Genomic DNA, 15,166 nt, shown 5'->3' with positions numbered 1-15,166 from the left:
CCGGCTCCACCCACTGTATTGTGTAATGCTTAACATCAATGCTATACTTTAAAAAAAAAACAAACAAAAACAAATCCATACAAATGACAATTCTGTTTCCCAATAATAATTCAAGCCAGCCTTCAGCCGTGGTGCAATGAAGGTTCACCTGTGCATTTTAACAGGTTGTAGCTGCAGCACGTAGTACTGTGGTGGAAATGTGGCGCTGTGTGCAGTGTGATATGCAGTCCTAATGTGGCGTGCTTGCTTCTCCAGGAAACCTTCCAGTGGATGTTCACCCATATCGCAGTGGTGCGGGACCTGGTGGCCATGCAGTACAAGGAATACCAAGAGGTCAGCCGCTCGCACACAGTCCCTCCCGATCACATTCCACCTACCTTGTCTGTAGCGACAGGGGGGGCCGACCCCCCCTGGAAATTTGAGTCGGGGGGAATACTGATTTTGTGGAGACACAAAATCGTCCCAGTGGGAAGGTAAAAGGGACGGGTTTGTCTGCATTTGGAGTGAAGCTCCTGCCAAGGTTGATTAATTCCCTTTAAAGACCTCAGCATCGTTATGGAAACGTAGCTGACATCAGGCTTACAAAACGTGTCTGAACTTTAGTGTTATGCCATGTAGAACCCAATATTGTCATAATTTCCCAATAATGTAATAGTGCCCAGACGTGATAAAATTGTGCACTTAACCACAGAAGTCCAAAATAATCTGCTTCAGTGTATTGTAGCAAGTAAAATAATGTGCATGACAAAAATGACAGATTATTAGCCTAAACCAAAACCTAATCCATTTAATATCAATTTATAGAGTGTTGTCAATAGCATGGCTATAACAGCTTGTTGAGTGTATTGTGATGATGTGTATTGTAACTGTTACATGTTCATTTACTTCTCTGGACATCTACAGATATTAACCTGGACACTCCAAATAAAGTAAAAAACAACTGAATTCAGCATATTGTAGAATAAATTTACACAGTTAATTTGAAGTCTCTGGATGATCTAATGAATTTATACAGATACCTCAGTACTGCTATATAATCGATATCGTATTTTTGTTAGAGTCGGCTGAATTTATTTAATATAAAAATGGTCCTTCAAAATAAAGTGTCACCAATCTACTAAATTCCCTATTAAAAAACCTATCAAATTAAATAATGTATTATGCAGTTACAAACAATTAACCTGAAAATGTAATGTATTGAAAATGTACCTGAAAATTAACCAGTAAATGTATACATGCCTTCTTTGGAAATTCTTTGCGCCTTGTTAATAATGTCACAGGTACTCCTGAGTCGTGAAGCCATTTTGACTTTAATGTGAGTAAATATATTTATGCCACCAACCGCGATGATGCCCAGACAGTTCTGATGACACTCACTTTTCACACCAGAGGCAGCAGAATGCTCTGAAATACGTGACGGAGGAGTGGGCCGGCATCGAGTACGAGCTGTTGCGGGAGCGGGGCTTGTGGGGCCCTCCCATTGGCTCACACCTCGACAAGTTCCAGCTGGACATGACGGAGGGGCCCTGTCGAATGAGGAAGAAGATGGTTCGCAACGACATGTTTTATATCCACTACCCCTACGTGCCTGACGGCGAGCCCAACAACAGCTCACAGGTAACGCGCGTGCGCGTGTGTGTGTGTGTGTGTGTGCGTGTGTGTGTACGCGGGGTGACGCTAAACTCACCCTTTCACATTTCCATAGCCCACTGTAATCACGGGTTTCAAAGGTCATTACAAAAGCCATAATTTATTTTTGTTGGATTGTTGAACAGTGGGCAGAAGACCAAGTAATGATAACATGCATGTTAACACATGTAACCATTTAACCTAACAAGCGCACATGTCACTAAACAAAGGGCCTTAACTAGTTAAGTTAGCAAAGGCACTGGTTGTGTTAATAAAAGGGGGCATTTTTAACTAGATAACAAAAGCTTGTAAACTGAGAAATCCAACCAGTAAACCACTCCTTTTGTGTTCTCTAGCCAGCGTGACAGATGATGCAAAAACAAAATCACGCAATTCACATGTAGTTTTATGCCTCAAATTCACACATGCACGTGTGACAATATTATTAAAATGAAATGCAAATGATTACACCAAAACATTTTTTTTTCTTTCTCATGACAGAATTGAGGGAGAGAGTGAGCAGGGAACAGCGGTGAGGAGATCAGAGTGAAAGAGGGAAAGCAGATGCAGAACGGGGGAGAGAGAGGGAGGGAGGGAGGGAGAGAGAGAGGGAGGGAGAGGGAGAGAGAGGGAGGGAGGAAAAGAGGTTTACGCCATTCTGACCAGGTTCCACCTGTAACTCGACTGCAAGCTTATCTAAGTGCTTTCGCCAGTCATTCACATTTTAAGCCACAGGGCAGACTGTGGACAGAGGTCTGCTTGCTTAAAAATTTGGCATCAGCAGAGTTGCAGTTGTTTTTTTGTTTTTTTTATACTAATTCGGTCATGAATATTTTCACACAGAACTTATAGAAAAAAAAGAATGCAGGATAGCTTGGACCAGTTCCTATTATGCAAATAAGCTCATGTTAACTGGGCAGCTTTCATTGGCTGTGAGGCGCCTCAGTGTTTGGGATGTTTCTCCAGGACGTGTGCTTTAAGCGCGTTAAGTCTCCCTCTGCCCCACAGAAGCCCACACGCTATCGGAGAGCCGTCAGCTACGACAGCAAGGAGTACTACATGCGGATGTTGTCAGGGAACCCAGGAATGTACCAGCACTCCATCCAGCAGAGCACGGAGGGCGAGACCTCACAGCAGGAGCCTGAGCCCGGGGAGGACACCATCGCCAGGGTCAAAGGTCAGAGGGCGCAAAACGTAGATTGGCTCCACTAGCTTCCAGTCGTTATCCAGCATCTTGACGTTTGTGGTGGAAGTAACCCTTTTAATTGGTTCTGGCAATTCTCTGGAAGTTTATGGTGCTCTCTGGACAGTGTAAAGAGCCAAAACTCATATGTAGTATTTTTCAACAAGTGAATAATACCATCTGTGAGGCTGCTGTAATGAAAATGCAAAAACTGTGTTAGGTAATGAAGCAATAATTCCCAGTGCTCATTATTAATGGTCACCTGGACCATAACAACCATAATGGCTTGGCACCACTAATCAGGGTGTTACAGCTCTGACTTGGTACGAGCCTCTCCTCTGTTGTGGTCATGCCAAACGCTTAATTCGCCCTACAACCACAAATGCTCCAAATGGCAGGACTTAAAATGAAACAAACTGACGTCAGGTTCATTTGGATTACGACGTTAGCGTGTGCCTTCCTGTCCCCGCCTGCTTGCTCGGCGAGACGTCCGTCGACTTTAAATGTAAAAAGTGCAGAGTGTTTTGACGGCGGGCCACGCGTGTGCCTGCAGGTCTCGTGAAAGCCCCTCTGAAGCGCTCGCGCTCCACGGCGGACGGCGGCGACGAGGACAGCCAGGAGCAGCTGCAGGAGCTGATGGAGGGCGGGGCCGTGGACGAGGAGCAGAAGACCGACAACACCACCCTGCTCCGCCTGCTGGAGGAGGGAGAAAAGGTCTCTCTGAACAATGTCCCCAACATATCTCCCCCCCACGCAGGCTTACCACTCACCACGTCACCTGGCTAGGCTAGTTTTGCTGACTATATTGTGGTAACAAGTAGTTTTTGTTAGAAATGCTCTTGAAGGGTTGGTGTCCCTGTTTTAGGTTTATAATTTGTTTAAAGTGTGTTTTTCCTGGATTTTGCTTTTCATACTTTACACAACGTTCTGACTTCCTGTGTAAACAGATCCAGCACATGTACCGGTGCGCTCGGGTGCAGGGGCTGGACACCAGGGAGGGGCTGCTGCTGTTCGGGAAGGAGCACTTCTACGTGATCGACGGCTTCACCATGACAGTCACCCGGGAGATCAGGGACATCGAGACGCTTCCCGCAAAGTGAGAGCCATAGCTCTATGCCCCTTGATGTCCCTCAGCTTTTATCGCGTCTTGCTTGCATCTATGTACTATATTTTTCCAGTGAGACGCATTTTACGGACCTTTTCAGAACAGCCTGGCTTTTTTCCGCAACTGCAGTCCTCTTTTTTCGGGGACACCGACATAAGCCTTTAAGATCTCCCGCCTCGATGTCTCCCATGAGGACCCGCCACACCCTTATAGCTGGGCTGTGCCAGGGCATTTTAGGTGGAACTTATGGGGGGGGCGCACTTGTTTTGGAATGCGTCTCTAAATGAAGCGCCTCTGTTGTCCCAGCATGCATGAGCCAATCATCCCGCGAGGGGCCCGGCAAAGCCAGAGCCAGCTGAAGAGGAGCTGCAGCATATTTGCCTACGAGGACATCAAAGAAGTGCACAAGCGGCGATACCTGCTACAGGTGAGGGGGGCGGGGCAGCGGTCTGGCCAATGGAAGCTTTGCTTTTTCCCTTCCAGGCAGTGTCAGTGGGTGACTGTGTATTCAGTTTGCCAGATAATCGCAGTTTGCTGGATAACGCCGGACGTTTCTCTTTCTACTGCTCTGTCCTGCTACAGCCGATGGCGGTGGAGGTGTTCTCGGGCGACGGGCGAAATTACCTCCTGGCTTTCCAGAAGGGGGTCCGGAACAAAGTGTATCAGAGGTAGGCGGTTACAGGCCGGCTCCTTTAACAATAGAAGCGTCCTCCGCCCCCAGTCTGAGCGCGGCTCCATCTCACAGGCGACGGACCTTGCCTGCTGTGTTTGTAGGTTCCTGGCAGTGGTTCCCTCGCTGGCAGACAGCTCGGAGTCGGTGTCAGGACAGCGGCCCAACACCAGTGTTGAGCAAGGGTACGTGCCTCAGCCGCAGCGCCAGACAACAGCCCTGTGCAGCACCGATTAGTCAGAGCCACTGACTTATAAACCCCAACGCTTATCTGTTCCTCCAGGTCTGGCCTTCTCAGCACTTTGGTGGGAGAGAAATCGGTGACGCAGCGTTGGGAGGTGAGTGATTTCGTTTAAGCCTGTGTGGACAGGCGGCCTTCCGCGCCCAGCCCAGCGCTTTCTTGACTCATCTCTCCTTTTGTCCTCAGAGAGGAGAGATCAGCAACTTCCAGTACCTGATGCACCTGAACACGCTGGCCGGCAGGTCCTACAACGACCTGATGCAGTACCCGGTCTTCCCCTGGATCCTGGCCGACTACGACTCTGAGGTTTGGTTTGCTTCCTCGGGCCGATCGCCGGAAACGGCAGGCAGGCAGGAGCCACGTGCGCAGACTGATTTGCTGTTAAATCGTTCGTCTGAGACCTTGCTTGTAGTCTTGCCCCATGTCGATTTCATTAGCTTGAAAAATAACATTTATAATCTCACTTGATGTATAACGATACTGCTTGTGCTGTTCTATGCTCCTGTTACAATGGAAAACTGTGACAATAGCCATTCCTCTCATCTGGTCTGCCATGCTGCTCATGGCCACTGCCTATCCACTTTATCCACAGTGACAAATTGGCCTTCAACCAAAATTAATTTATTAAACAGTTTATAATGTTGGTAATGACTTGTTGATTTTGATCTTGTCGTCCAGGTAAACATACTCTACTGCAACTCCTGACAGCACTGTTTATCAGATTACTTATCATATTATCATATTCTCTTCATCTGCCCCTCCTATGTAATCATGTATTCTATTGCTTTGGCAAGATGTGTTTTTACTCTAATAATGGTAACAACAACAACATATTATTATTAATAATCTTATTTTATATCCAACCTTTTTTTCTTAATTTCTGTGACAGTATGGACCTTAAGTGACCATTTCCATTCTTATTGGCAGATTACAATTTTCTGAAACGTTTTTTGAATCCAGATTTCAAGAATAAGAAAAGGCCCTCGCACAAGGCCCAGTGAACCACCTCAAAAATTGTCTGCCTACGTGGCAGATGCATGAGGAATTTAAGGCAAAAAAGCCTTATGGTTGGGAGTCTGGTCACCTTTGCCATAATCCACAGGAACTGGACCTGAACAGTCCAAAGACCTTCCGGAACCTGTCCAAGCCCATGGGTGCCCAGACCGACGACCGACTGATCCAGTATAAGAAGAGGTTCAAGGACTGGGAGGATCCCAACGGTAGGTGCAAAAACTCTGCTGTTTGTAGCCGTGCTCTGCCCGAACCGCGCTCTGGACTCTCTTTTTTTGATTTAGGTGAAACCCCAGCGTATCACTACGGAACTCACTACTCCTCAGCCATGATTGTGGCCTCCTACCTGGTGAGAATGGAGCCTTTCACGCAGATCTTCCTCAGGCTGCAGGTGAGTGGGGTCAGGTGTGTCCTAGGGCTCAGGAATGTCCTCCTCCATGACCTTTTGTTCCTTTGCCATATTCAAACACTTCTGCATATTTTCGATCACTAACTCTTCAGAGTGTGTCTCGTAACACACACACCCACACACACACACACACACACACACCCATCCCCTACACACACACACACACACACACACACACCCCCATCCCCTACACACGCACGCACACACACACACACACACCCATCCCCTACACACGCGCGCACACACACACACCCATCCCCTACACACGCGCACACACACACACCCATCCCCTACACACACGCGCGCACACACACACACACACACACACCCATCCCCTACACACACACACACACACACACACACACACCCATCCCCTACACACACACACACACACACACACACACATCCCCTACACACACACACCCATCCCCTACACACACACACACACCCATCCCCTACACACACACACACACACACACACACACACACACACACACACACACACACACCCATCCGCCCCCCCCACACACACACACACACACACATGCATCCCCTACACACACACACACACACACACCCATCCCCTACACACACACACACACACACACACACACACACACACACACACACACATCCCCTACACACACACAACAAAAGGTTTTACCCTTATTACCCAAAATCCGCCCCCTCCCCACTGTCCCAAGCGCACATCTGAGGCCGACTGTCTTGTCCAATAATAGCATCCTCCTTTGCTCTGGGACTGTTTGCATATGACACTGTTTTGCTCCCAGCGAGGGGGGTCACCTGCGAGAAGACTCTCCTCCGGGTGGGCAGTGAAGCCTGTCGTTGGTTTGTGCAGGGGGGCCATTTTGACCTGGCCGACCGGATGTTCCATAGCGTGCGAGAAGCCTGGCTCTCAGCCTCCAAGCACAACATGGCCGACGTGAAGGAGCTCATCCCCGAGTTCTTCTACCTCCCAGAGTTCATGCTCAACTCCAACAACTTCGACTTAGGTGCGAACTTTGAACTTTGACTTTGTGAGAGTGCTTCATCCAACTTGGTTGTTTGCGACAGAAAACAACAGAACAGTGATTCTTGTAATAGCGTCACTGATTTAAATTGCAGTAATTTGCTAATACCTTTCGTCAGCTCAAGGCTTTTTATATGAGGTTTTTTTGTTTGTTTGTTTCTTGTGGCGATACAGGGAGCAAGCAAAATGGCACTAAGCTGGGAGATGTCATCCTGCCTCCGTGGGCCAAAGGAGATCCAAGAGAGTTCATCAGGGTTCACAGACAGGTGAGAAACTCCCCTTCTCTTCACCACAGTGCCCACTGTACATACGGATGAGGTACTATTACGCAAGGCACTCTGACACCATACCAGCACAGGAGAGTTCACATCAACATGCCGATCACAGACTAGCTCCCAGAAGGCCCAGGCGACACTATGCTTCAGTGTGCCACGTCTCGCTTGCGTCCCTAGGCTCTGGAGTGTGACTACGTCAGTGCCCACCTGCATGAGTGGATCGACCTCATCTTCGGCTACAAGCAGCAAGGCCCCCCCGCGGTGGAGGCGGTAAACGTGTTCCACCACCTCTTCTACGAAGGCCAGGTGGACATCTACAACATCAACGACCCACTGAAAGAAACCGCCACCATCGGCTTCATCAACAACTTCGGCCAGATCCCCAAGCAGGTGCCGGACCGAGCGAGCTCTGACCCAAGGGGCAGCCGTAATGCTACTCCTACTGTCTGCCCTTCTCTACGCACCCCAAATTGTTCTTTTTCTTAGGAGTTGCTCAAAATTTAATTAAAAGACACAATGTATTGCATGGTTTATGAGGTTACCGTGAATATTTACAAGATTACCTTGAATAATTGAGATCTTTCAGGAAATGTTGCAGCATTTTGCACCGACATGCCCAGTTGACTAGCGTTTGTGGGTTTTGTGACAGCTGTTTAAGAAGCCCCACCCCCCCAAGCGGGTGCGCGGCAGGTCGAACGGCGAGATCCCTGGCATGCCTGTCTCCATCAGCTCCACTGCCGACAAGATCTTCTTCCACCACCTGGACAACCTACGACCCTCCCTGGCTCCTGTTAAAGGTACTGTGGGATGGATGTGGCTACGGCTCGCCAGGAATCCGAAAACCACACACACGCATTAAATGAGAGATAACGGGGACCATTGAAAGCCTGATGCTTGCAGTCCCAGCCGTAGCAATATTAGGATGTCTGTTCCTTTCATGTGAGCTGCTCTTCCAGTTTCCCCACAGCTGTCTAAGCTGTTTTTAACCTGTTTATCTAGTCAGGACGATTTGTTTTTGTTGTTAAGCCTCCTAGAAGGGTGTGGCATTAAGCCAAACGGCTCTGACCTTAAAATGAGAGCAGAGGACACAGCAGCTTACTCCGAGTAGCAGCAACAGTGTGTGTGCGCACGTGTGTGTGTGTGTGTGTGTGTGTGTGCGCACGTGTGCGCGTGCTTCTATGCGTGCGTTTGGATCTATGGTTACAGAACTGAAGGAGCCAGTGGGTCAGATCGTGTGCACCGACAAGGGCATCCTGGCAGTGGAGCAGAACAAAGTGCTGGTGCCCCCGGCATGGGGCAAGACGTTTGCCTGGGGCTACGCAGACCTCAGCTGCAGGCTAGCCAACTACGAGTCAGACAAGGTGAGCAGTGTCGGCGAACAGAACTCTGCCTTCATAAGACAAACAACACGCAGTGCAGCGCGGTGGCTGGTCACTGGCAGAATGGCAATTTTCTGACTCATAGATGTGTGTGTTGTGAAGCCACTGCTTTGATAGATTTTAGCGAAATAGCATTTTGGAGACTTTGAATTTCAGTAGACGTAACAGTGCCCCCCAGTGGACACTTGAGGGACAGGCTTGCATTCATGAATTATTAACGTTATGAATAGTTTATGCTGCAGTCGACTTAATATTCCGTGGGTTTATCCTTTGTCTGATTTGAGGCTTTTTTTTTTAATCTTTGTAGGCAGTGATCGTGTATGAGTGTCTGTCTGAATGGGGCCAGATCTTGTGTGCTATCTGTCCAAACCCCAAGCTGGTGATTACCGGTGGCACCAGCACGGCCATCTGTGTGTGGGAAACGAGTACGTCCAAAGAGAAGGCCAAGACCCTCGCGCTCAAACAGGTAAAGCTGCGACGCCTCGACTCCTTACTGTTTAATCACACCAAAGCCCCGCTCCGCTAAGCTGGCTGGGTTCGCAGGCTCTCCTGGGCCACACGGATGCGGTGACGTGCCTGACGGCGTCCTCCGCCTACCACATCGTGGTGAGCGGCTCCCGGGACCGCACTTGCATCATCTGGGACCTTAACAAGCTGGCGTTCGTCACGCAGCTGCGAGGCCACCGCGCTCCTGTCTCGGCACTCTGCATCAACGAGCTCACTGTGAGTTCCAGCCGCCGGGCGTGGCCGGGCCCTGGGCTCCTGGCCTCAGGGGGATGGCATGGAAAGAGAATGTGTCAAAATTGTAGTAAAGTACAATTTCCAGAGAAACAGGATGTTGCTGACAGAGGTCCTTCATCAGCTGTGCAAGCAAAAAGCTTCAAAGTACTTACACAGCTGATGATGGACCTCTGTCCGAAACACATTCAAGATTATGTAACTAAGATTTTGGATATTTCTTCTGCTTTGACAAATTGACAGGGATCTTTAAGTATTCTTTGGAAAGAAATATTCATGGGCTTTTGTAGTCCCTTTCGAACATTAGTGTTATACATTTGAAAACCTTTTCCGGGTCCGACACCACAATGTTTGAGAGGCAAGCATGGAGCACACAGAACCGGCCAAACATTTTTGAAAGGTCAAGCTGGGTTTAACCGTTAAGCATCGTAAACTTCTCGGACGAATGACTTCGATTTGCAGGGAGACATCGTGTCTACTGCGGGAACATACATCCACGTGTGGAGCATCAACGGCAACCCCATCTCCAGCGCCAACACGTTCACGGGCCGCAGCCAGCAGATCCTGTGCTGCTGCATCAGCGAGATGAACGAGTGGGACACCCAGAACGTCATCGTCACGGGACACTCGGATGGCGTTGTCAGGGTAGCCCGTCAGCCGCCCCATAATGCAGTTCATCCAGCGTGATGGTCTTGTTGAACTGGAGATGTGGAGACACTGCACCGATGCACAACTAAGGCTTTTTTTCCTTTCTTTTTCTTTCTCTTTTTCTTTTAGTTCTGGAGGATGGAATTCCTACAAGTCCCAGAAACCCCTGCCCCAGAGCCAGTAGAGCTTCCAGATGTACCGGACTGCTGCGGAGAGGAAAAAATCAGTAATGCACATCCAAAACATCACTCCGTTCTTGTTGCAGACTGTGCCTTTGACTTCGCCATCTGTTCATGCTTTTTAGCTGAGCGCAAGGCACCTAAAAATCTCATCAGAATCGGTTCCTGTCCCGTGCTGACCAACTGCCTTATCCGTCTCGCCCCCTTGCAGACGGCCGCGAAGCCCCGGACGACGACAGCAGCGAGTCGGAGGGTGAGGAGGCTAGCGCAAGGCAGGACGGGGTGGGGTCGCGCGGGCCCACGGGCCAGCCAGCCGCCGTCGCCGTGCCCGCCGTCGCTGTGCCTAGACCCAAGCCCCGCGCAGCCGCCTCCTGGTCGGTAGACAGCAGCTCGGATGACTCGCGCCGCTGGTCGGACACGCTCAGCGTGGACGAGAAGGACGGCTTTGTGTTCGTGAACTACTCTGAGGGCCAGGCCAGGCCTGCCGCCACCGCCACCAGCCTGCCCCCGCCTCCCCTCTCCGCGCCCCCGCATGGGCCCTCTGCCCCCACCGCCACCGAGGCTCGACCCTACAGCCGCCTGAGAGCCGGTAATTCACACGATGCAGATTATTCTGGTAAACCGTGACGTGAGGGGGGGGTGTGGTTTGTGAACGTTAACTCCTTTTGATGGTCACGTCCTCCCTCTTAAAAATGCTGAAGCTCGTACGATAGTCCAACATTCCGGGTTTTGAGATTACATTAAAGATAAGATTAGAAGATCAGACCTGTTCCATGAGATAAATCACTGTGGCTGTGTATCCAACGCGCCAACGTAGCTCCATTATTTTGGACACTTTACACCACACACACACACACACACACACACACACACACACACACACACACACACACACACACACACACACACACACACACAAAACATTTTTATGGTGTACCATTCCATACCATCCAGTAGCCCACGGTCAGGTCCGGTATGCAGTCTGGTGTGGGCGGGGCTGACGTGGGCAGGGCCGGCTGGCAGTACTGACCGCTCTGTTGCTGTGGCCTTCTCCTCCGAGCAGGCTACAGATGGGAGAGGCAGCTGGTCTTCCGAAGCAAACTCACCATGCACACCGCCTTCGACCGCAAGGACAACGCTCAGCCGGCCGAGATCTCAGCGCTCGCCATCTCAAAGTAAGCACTGTGCCTGGGCCCACATGCCAGCTCATGCGCTTGCAATCTAAAGCCAAATATGAGCACAGTTAAAAGGTAGTAGTGTAATGTTCAGAAGCCCTGCAGGAGAGAGAGAGAAGCAGGTGTTCTTGCTTGGTGGGTCCTGGGCAGCTGTGTTTTAACCATCTACTGTGAACAAGCAAGAACATTGGCCCAAAGAAAGAAATAAACACAGAACTAAAACTAAAAACAGGCCAGTTATTTTGCTTCTATCCCTCCCTCCTCACGCTTCAAATTGTCTATGACCGGCCCGCGTTCTCTCTCTCCCATGCTGCGTCACTAACGAGGCTCGTCTCCTTCGGCGTAGGGACCACAGTAAGATCCTGGTGGGTGACGGGCGTGGGCGCGTCTTCAGTTGGTCGGTGAGCGAGCCGCCCGGCCGCGCCGACCACTGGGTGAAGGACGAGCAGGTGGACAGCTGCTCAGGCTGTGACGTGCGTTTCTCCCTCACCGAGCGCCGCCACCACTGCCGCAACTGCGGCCAGCTTTTCTGCCAGAAGTAAGTCCATCTCTCTCACTCACTCACTGTCTGTGTCTCACTCTTTATCTGTCTGTCTGTCCTGTCTCTCTTTCTCTCTTTATCTCTCTCACTCACTCACCTGTCTGTCTCTCACGCTTTATCTACCTGTCTGTCTTCTCTCTATCTCTCTCCTCTCTCTATCAGATGCAGTCGCTTCCAGTCAGAGATCAAGCGGCTGAAGATATCATCGCCCGTGCGTGTGTGTCAGAACTGTTATTACAACCTGCAGCATGAGCGGGCCTCAGAAGAAGGTTCCAGAAACTAGATAGCCACCCCCCCCCCCCCCCCCTTACCTTCCTCTAAAGAACACTCACCACCGCTCCGTGCCAGACACTGATGTGTGTACAGCACAGACAGAGACTAAACTCACTTCACTAATGTTCATTGTTTCACACACGGAGCATAAGAGATGGGTGCTTGACCCCTTCAGTTACCTTTTCTTTGCCATTTTGCTTGATCATGTCGACTTCAGCGATTTTCCATGAACTTTAGATTTTAGGATGGAAAAAAACAAACAAACCATGCACTCAAAACTTTCCTTCATAAATCCTGATGGAATTTGTTTATACTGTAAATAATTACAATGGCCTTTTTAACTAGAACAGAAGAATGAGGAGTCGTTGCGGAGAGATATAAGGAAAAAAACGCCTGTAACATAGCATTATAACACACCACTCCTGACTTAAAAGCGAAAACGTCTAAAGCGGTTGTGTGTAGTCAATGTCACTAGTCATGGAATCCCAGCGGGTATAATAACGGGGACTATGAATGTTAATAATAAATGTTTGTGGGTTGACATTACTACTGTGTCTAGTTATGCAAATACTTCTTTTGTTTACAATGTGTTAACGCAGACGTGTTGCCCACAGTATCAAAACTGCTGCCAATACTTGATAGAAATTGATGTTTATTTTAGGGGTTTTGTTTTTGTTGTTGCCAAACTGCTTTGGTATAGACCTTTTAGCATATTTATGAACAACAGAACACTTTTTAAATTCCACTCTACTGTTGATTCTGCATTAGAGACATTCTTGTACAGACATGCTTAAGGTATTTAGTGTTTTCCAGCTATTGACTTCACTCTAATTTTGTGTCATATCAGAGTTTTTAAACAAACTGTTGGGGCATGAATTTATTGATTACTTTCCCCCATAAAATTCAGGTATTAATCATGGTTCAGATATAAACAATGAATGTGTTATGAAATACGTACCTGAAACCGACACCTTTCCACCTGACTGAATATTAGAAGAAATCACAGATGTTCAGTGTAAAATTAGGCTAATAAGGGACTTTTTCCAGGTTTATTTACATTCTACATGTAAATTGTATGTCATTACTAAATGTGATTTGAACTAGCTTTATTGTTTCTCTGTAACACTAACATAGTTATCTGAGAACACTTGGTCCATTCAACCACCACTGTTGAATACCTGTGTCAGTTTATTTCTGTCTGAAATCCGGAAGAGAAACTGCAGACGTGCGTCAGTTTAGACACATTTGCAGAATGTTTAAACCAGGGGTCACAAACACAAGTAATGCTCAACGGCTATGTCGTGTGTTCTGGTGAAAAGGGCATTTTACTCTGCTTTGGATTGATGTTTTAAAAAACTGGAATCGTTCAGTCTGTGATGTATTTTCTTTTATTTCTGTGGTCTTTCATCAGTGGTACTGTGGGCAATGCTGCATTGAAAGTGCTGCTTTGATTGTTGGGAAGAAACTCCTGTTTTCCTTTTAACTAACGTTAGACACACAAATCACTTTAAAGGAAGAAATGCAACACTTTCGGTAGTGTATTATTCACTATATATATATATATATATACATTTCCCCATCATTTCCTGAACAACCCAATATGCACTCATTATCGTCATGATTACTCATGTACTGTAATTTAGCGTGCAATCATGACATCAAAGCTGTTAGGATTTTGCTGTTAACAAGCAGCTTAAAGGTCAGATGGCTCTATGAATCCAAATTTATTTTCGCACCTTCATGTGTAAAAGAAACACATTTAAGGCTCATGGTTTTATCAAAGGCATTTTTATGTTATGGGCTGTCATTTTAAAGGGACGTGTTCCTTTCCAGTAAAACAAACTGTACAAAGTATTTATGCAATTATAATGTTTCCTTTTTTATGATTACTGTACATTTTTCAGCAAGTTGGGTTACTTGTTGCATGTCTAACACAGCTGACTTTCTGTGTCAGTGCATTGTACGTTTGCCGTTATTACTGCCTCTCTCTCTCTCTCTCTCTCTCATACACTCTCTCTCTCTCTCACACACACACACCCACACAAACACACACTCGTATATTTCTATGGCGTTATTGAATGAGATGATTCTGAAGCCTTGAGAGTTCTGTACAGAGTAGCCAAGTGTTCTGAAGGGGTGCCCTAATAACCCCTCTGGGTTAACTTTTGTACTCTATGTAAGAAAACTATGGACTGAAAAAAAAGGATCCTCTTTTTTTTTGGTGGTCTTGTGTTAGACTGCATTACTACAGTACCTGTGCGACCTGTGGTAGATGAATGTTCACTGTGCATTTGTGTTCAAATACACATACATGACTCCCTGCTAGAGTAACCCTGAATTGTACGGTTAATATAATGCAATAGATCTGGTACTCATTTTTAATTTAATTTCAATTAAATCCTTGCTGTTTACCACCAGCAGTGTGCAGCTTTTTAATTTTATTTTTAAATTTTTCTAATGCATTTTGGAATGGATTTTACACAACCGATCGCGAAAATATTCTCTCGGTGATTGTAGAGACCAAAAAAATTAGATGGACATGCAGTAGCCTAGCTGTGCAGTTTTGGGTATCACGTTATCAGCAAACAATGACAACCCACACTGGAAAAGATGTAGACAGGAAAAGTGAAAAACGTATGTTTATTTGTTTATATGCTTAGAGAGTAAGGATCCCTTAATA

General features: G+C 47.7%; 1 protein-coding gene across 7 annotated transcripts in view; it reads left to right on the top strand.

Annotated features, from left to right (window-relative positions):
* wdfy3 (WD repeat and FYVE domain containing 3) overlaps positions 1-14,903 on the top strand; it is a 61,851-nt gene extending 46,948 nt beyond the window's left edge. For all 7 annotated transcript variants that reach the window (XM_035529640.2, XM_035529643.2, XM_035529639.2 and 4 more), the window contains 25 exons: positions 256-333; positions 1,390-1,617; positions 2,638-2,806; positions 3,366-3,526; positions 3,760-3,908; positions 4,224-4,344; positions 4,500-4,585; positions 4,692-4,772; positions 4,871-4,925; positions 5,015-5,134; positions 5,931-6,048; positions 6,124-6,230; positions 7,108-7,261; positions 7,453-7,544; positions 7,731-7,943; positions 8,203-8,350; positions 8,760-8,914; positions 9,240-9,398; positions 9,476-9,655; positions 10,133-10,315; positions 10,448-10,544; positions 10,709-11,086; positions 11,561-11,672; positions 12,019-12,210; positions 12,376-14,903. In XM_035529640.2, coding sequence (XP_035385533.1) covers positions 256-333; positions 1,390-1,617; positions 2,638-2,806; positions 3,366-3,526; positions 3,760-3,908; positions 4,224-4,344; positions 4,500-4,585; positions 4,692-4,772; positions 4,871-4,925; positions 5,015-5,134; positions 5,931-6,048; positions 6,124-6,230; positions 7,108-7,261; positions 7,453-7,544; positions 7,731-7,943; positions 8,203-8,350; positions 8,760-8,914; positions 9,240-9,398; positions 9,476-9,655; positions 10,133-10,315; positions 10,448-10,544; positions 10,709-11,086; positions 11,561-11,672; positions 12,019-12,210; positions 12,376-12,496 — 3,657 coding nt within the window. In that variant the 3' untranslated portion in view covers positions 12,497-14,903. The remainder of the gene's footprint in view (positions 1-255; positions 334-1,389; positions 1,618-2,637; positions 2,807-3,365; positions 3,527-3,759; positions 3,909-4,223; positions 4,345-4,499; positions 4,586-4,691; positions 4,773-4,870; positions 4,926-5,014; positions 5,135-5,930; positions 6,049-6,123; positions 6,231-7,107; positions 7,262-7,452; positions 7,545-7,730; positions 7,944-8,202; positions 8,351-8,759; positions 8,915-9,239; positions 9,399-9,475; positions 9,656-10,132; positions 10,316-10,447; positions 10,545-10,708; positions 11,087-11,560; positions 11,673-12,018; positions 12,211-12,375) is intronic.
* Positions 14,904-15,166: the final 263 nt, after the last annotated feature.

This window comes from Electrophorus electricus, chromosome 5 (genome assembly GCF_041902795.1).
Source record: "Electrophorus electricus isolate QZ-2024a chromosome 5, ASM4190279v1, whole genome shotgun sequence".
Lineage (NCBI taxonomy): Eukaryota > Metazoa > Chordata > Actinopteri > Gymnotiformes > Gymnotidae > Electrophorus > Electrophorus electricus.
The sequence above is the reverse complement of the archived record's forward strand: the minus strand, read 5'-3'. Positions and strand labels throughout refer to the sequence as shown.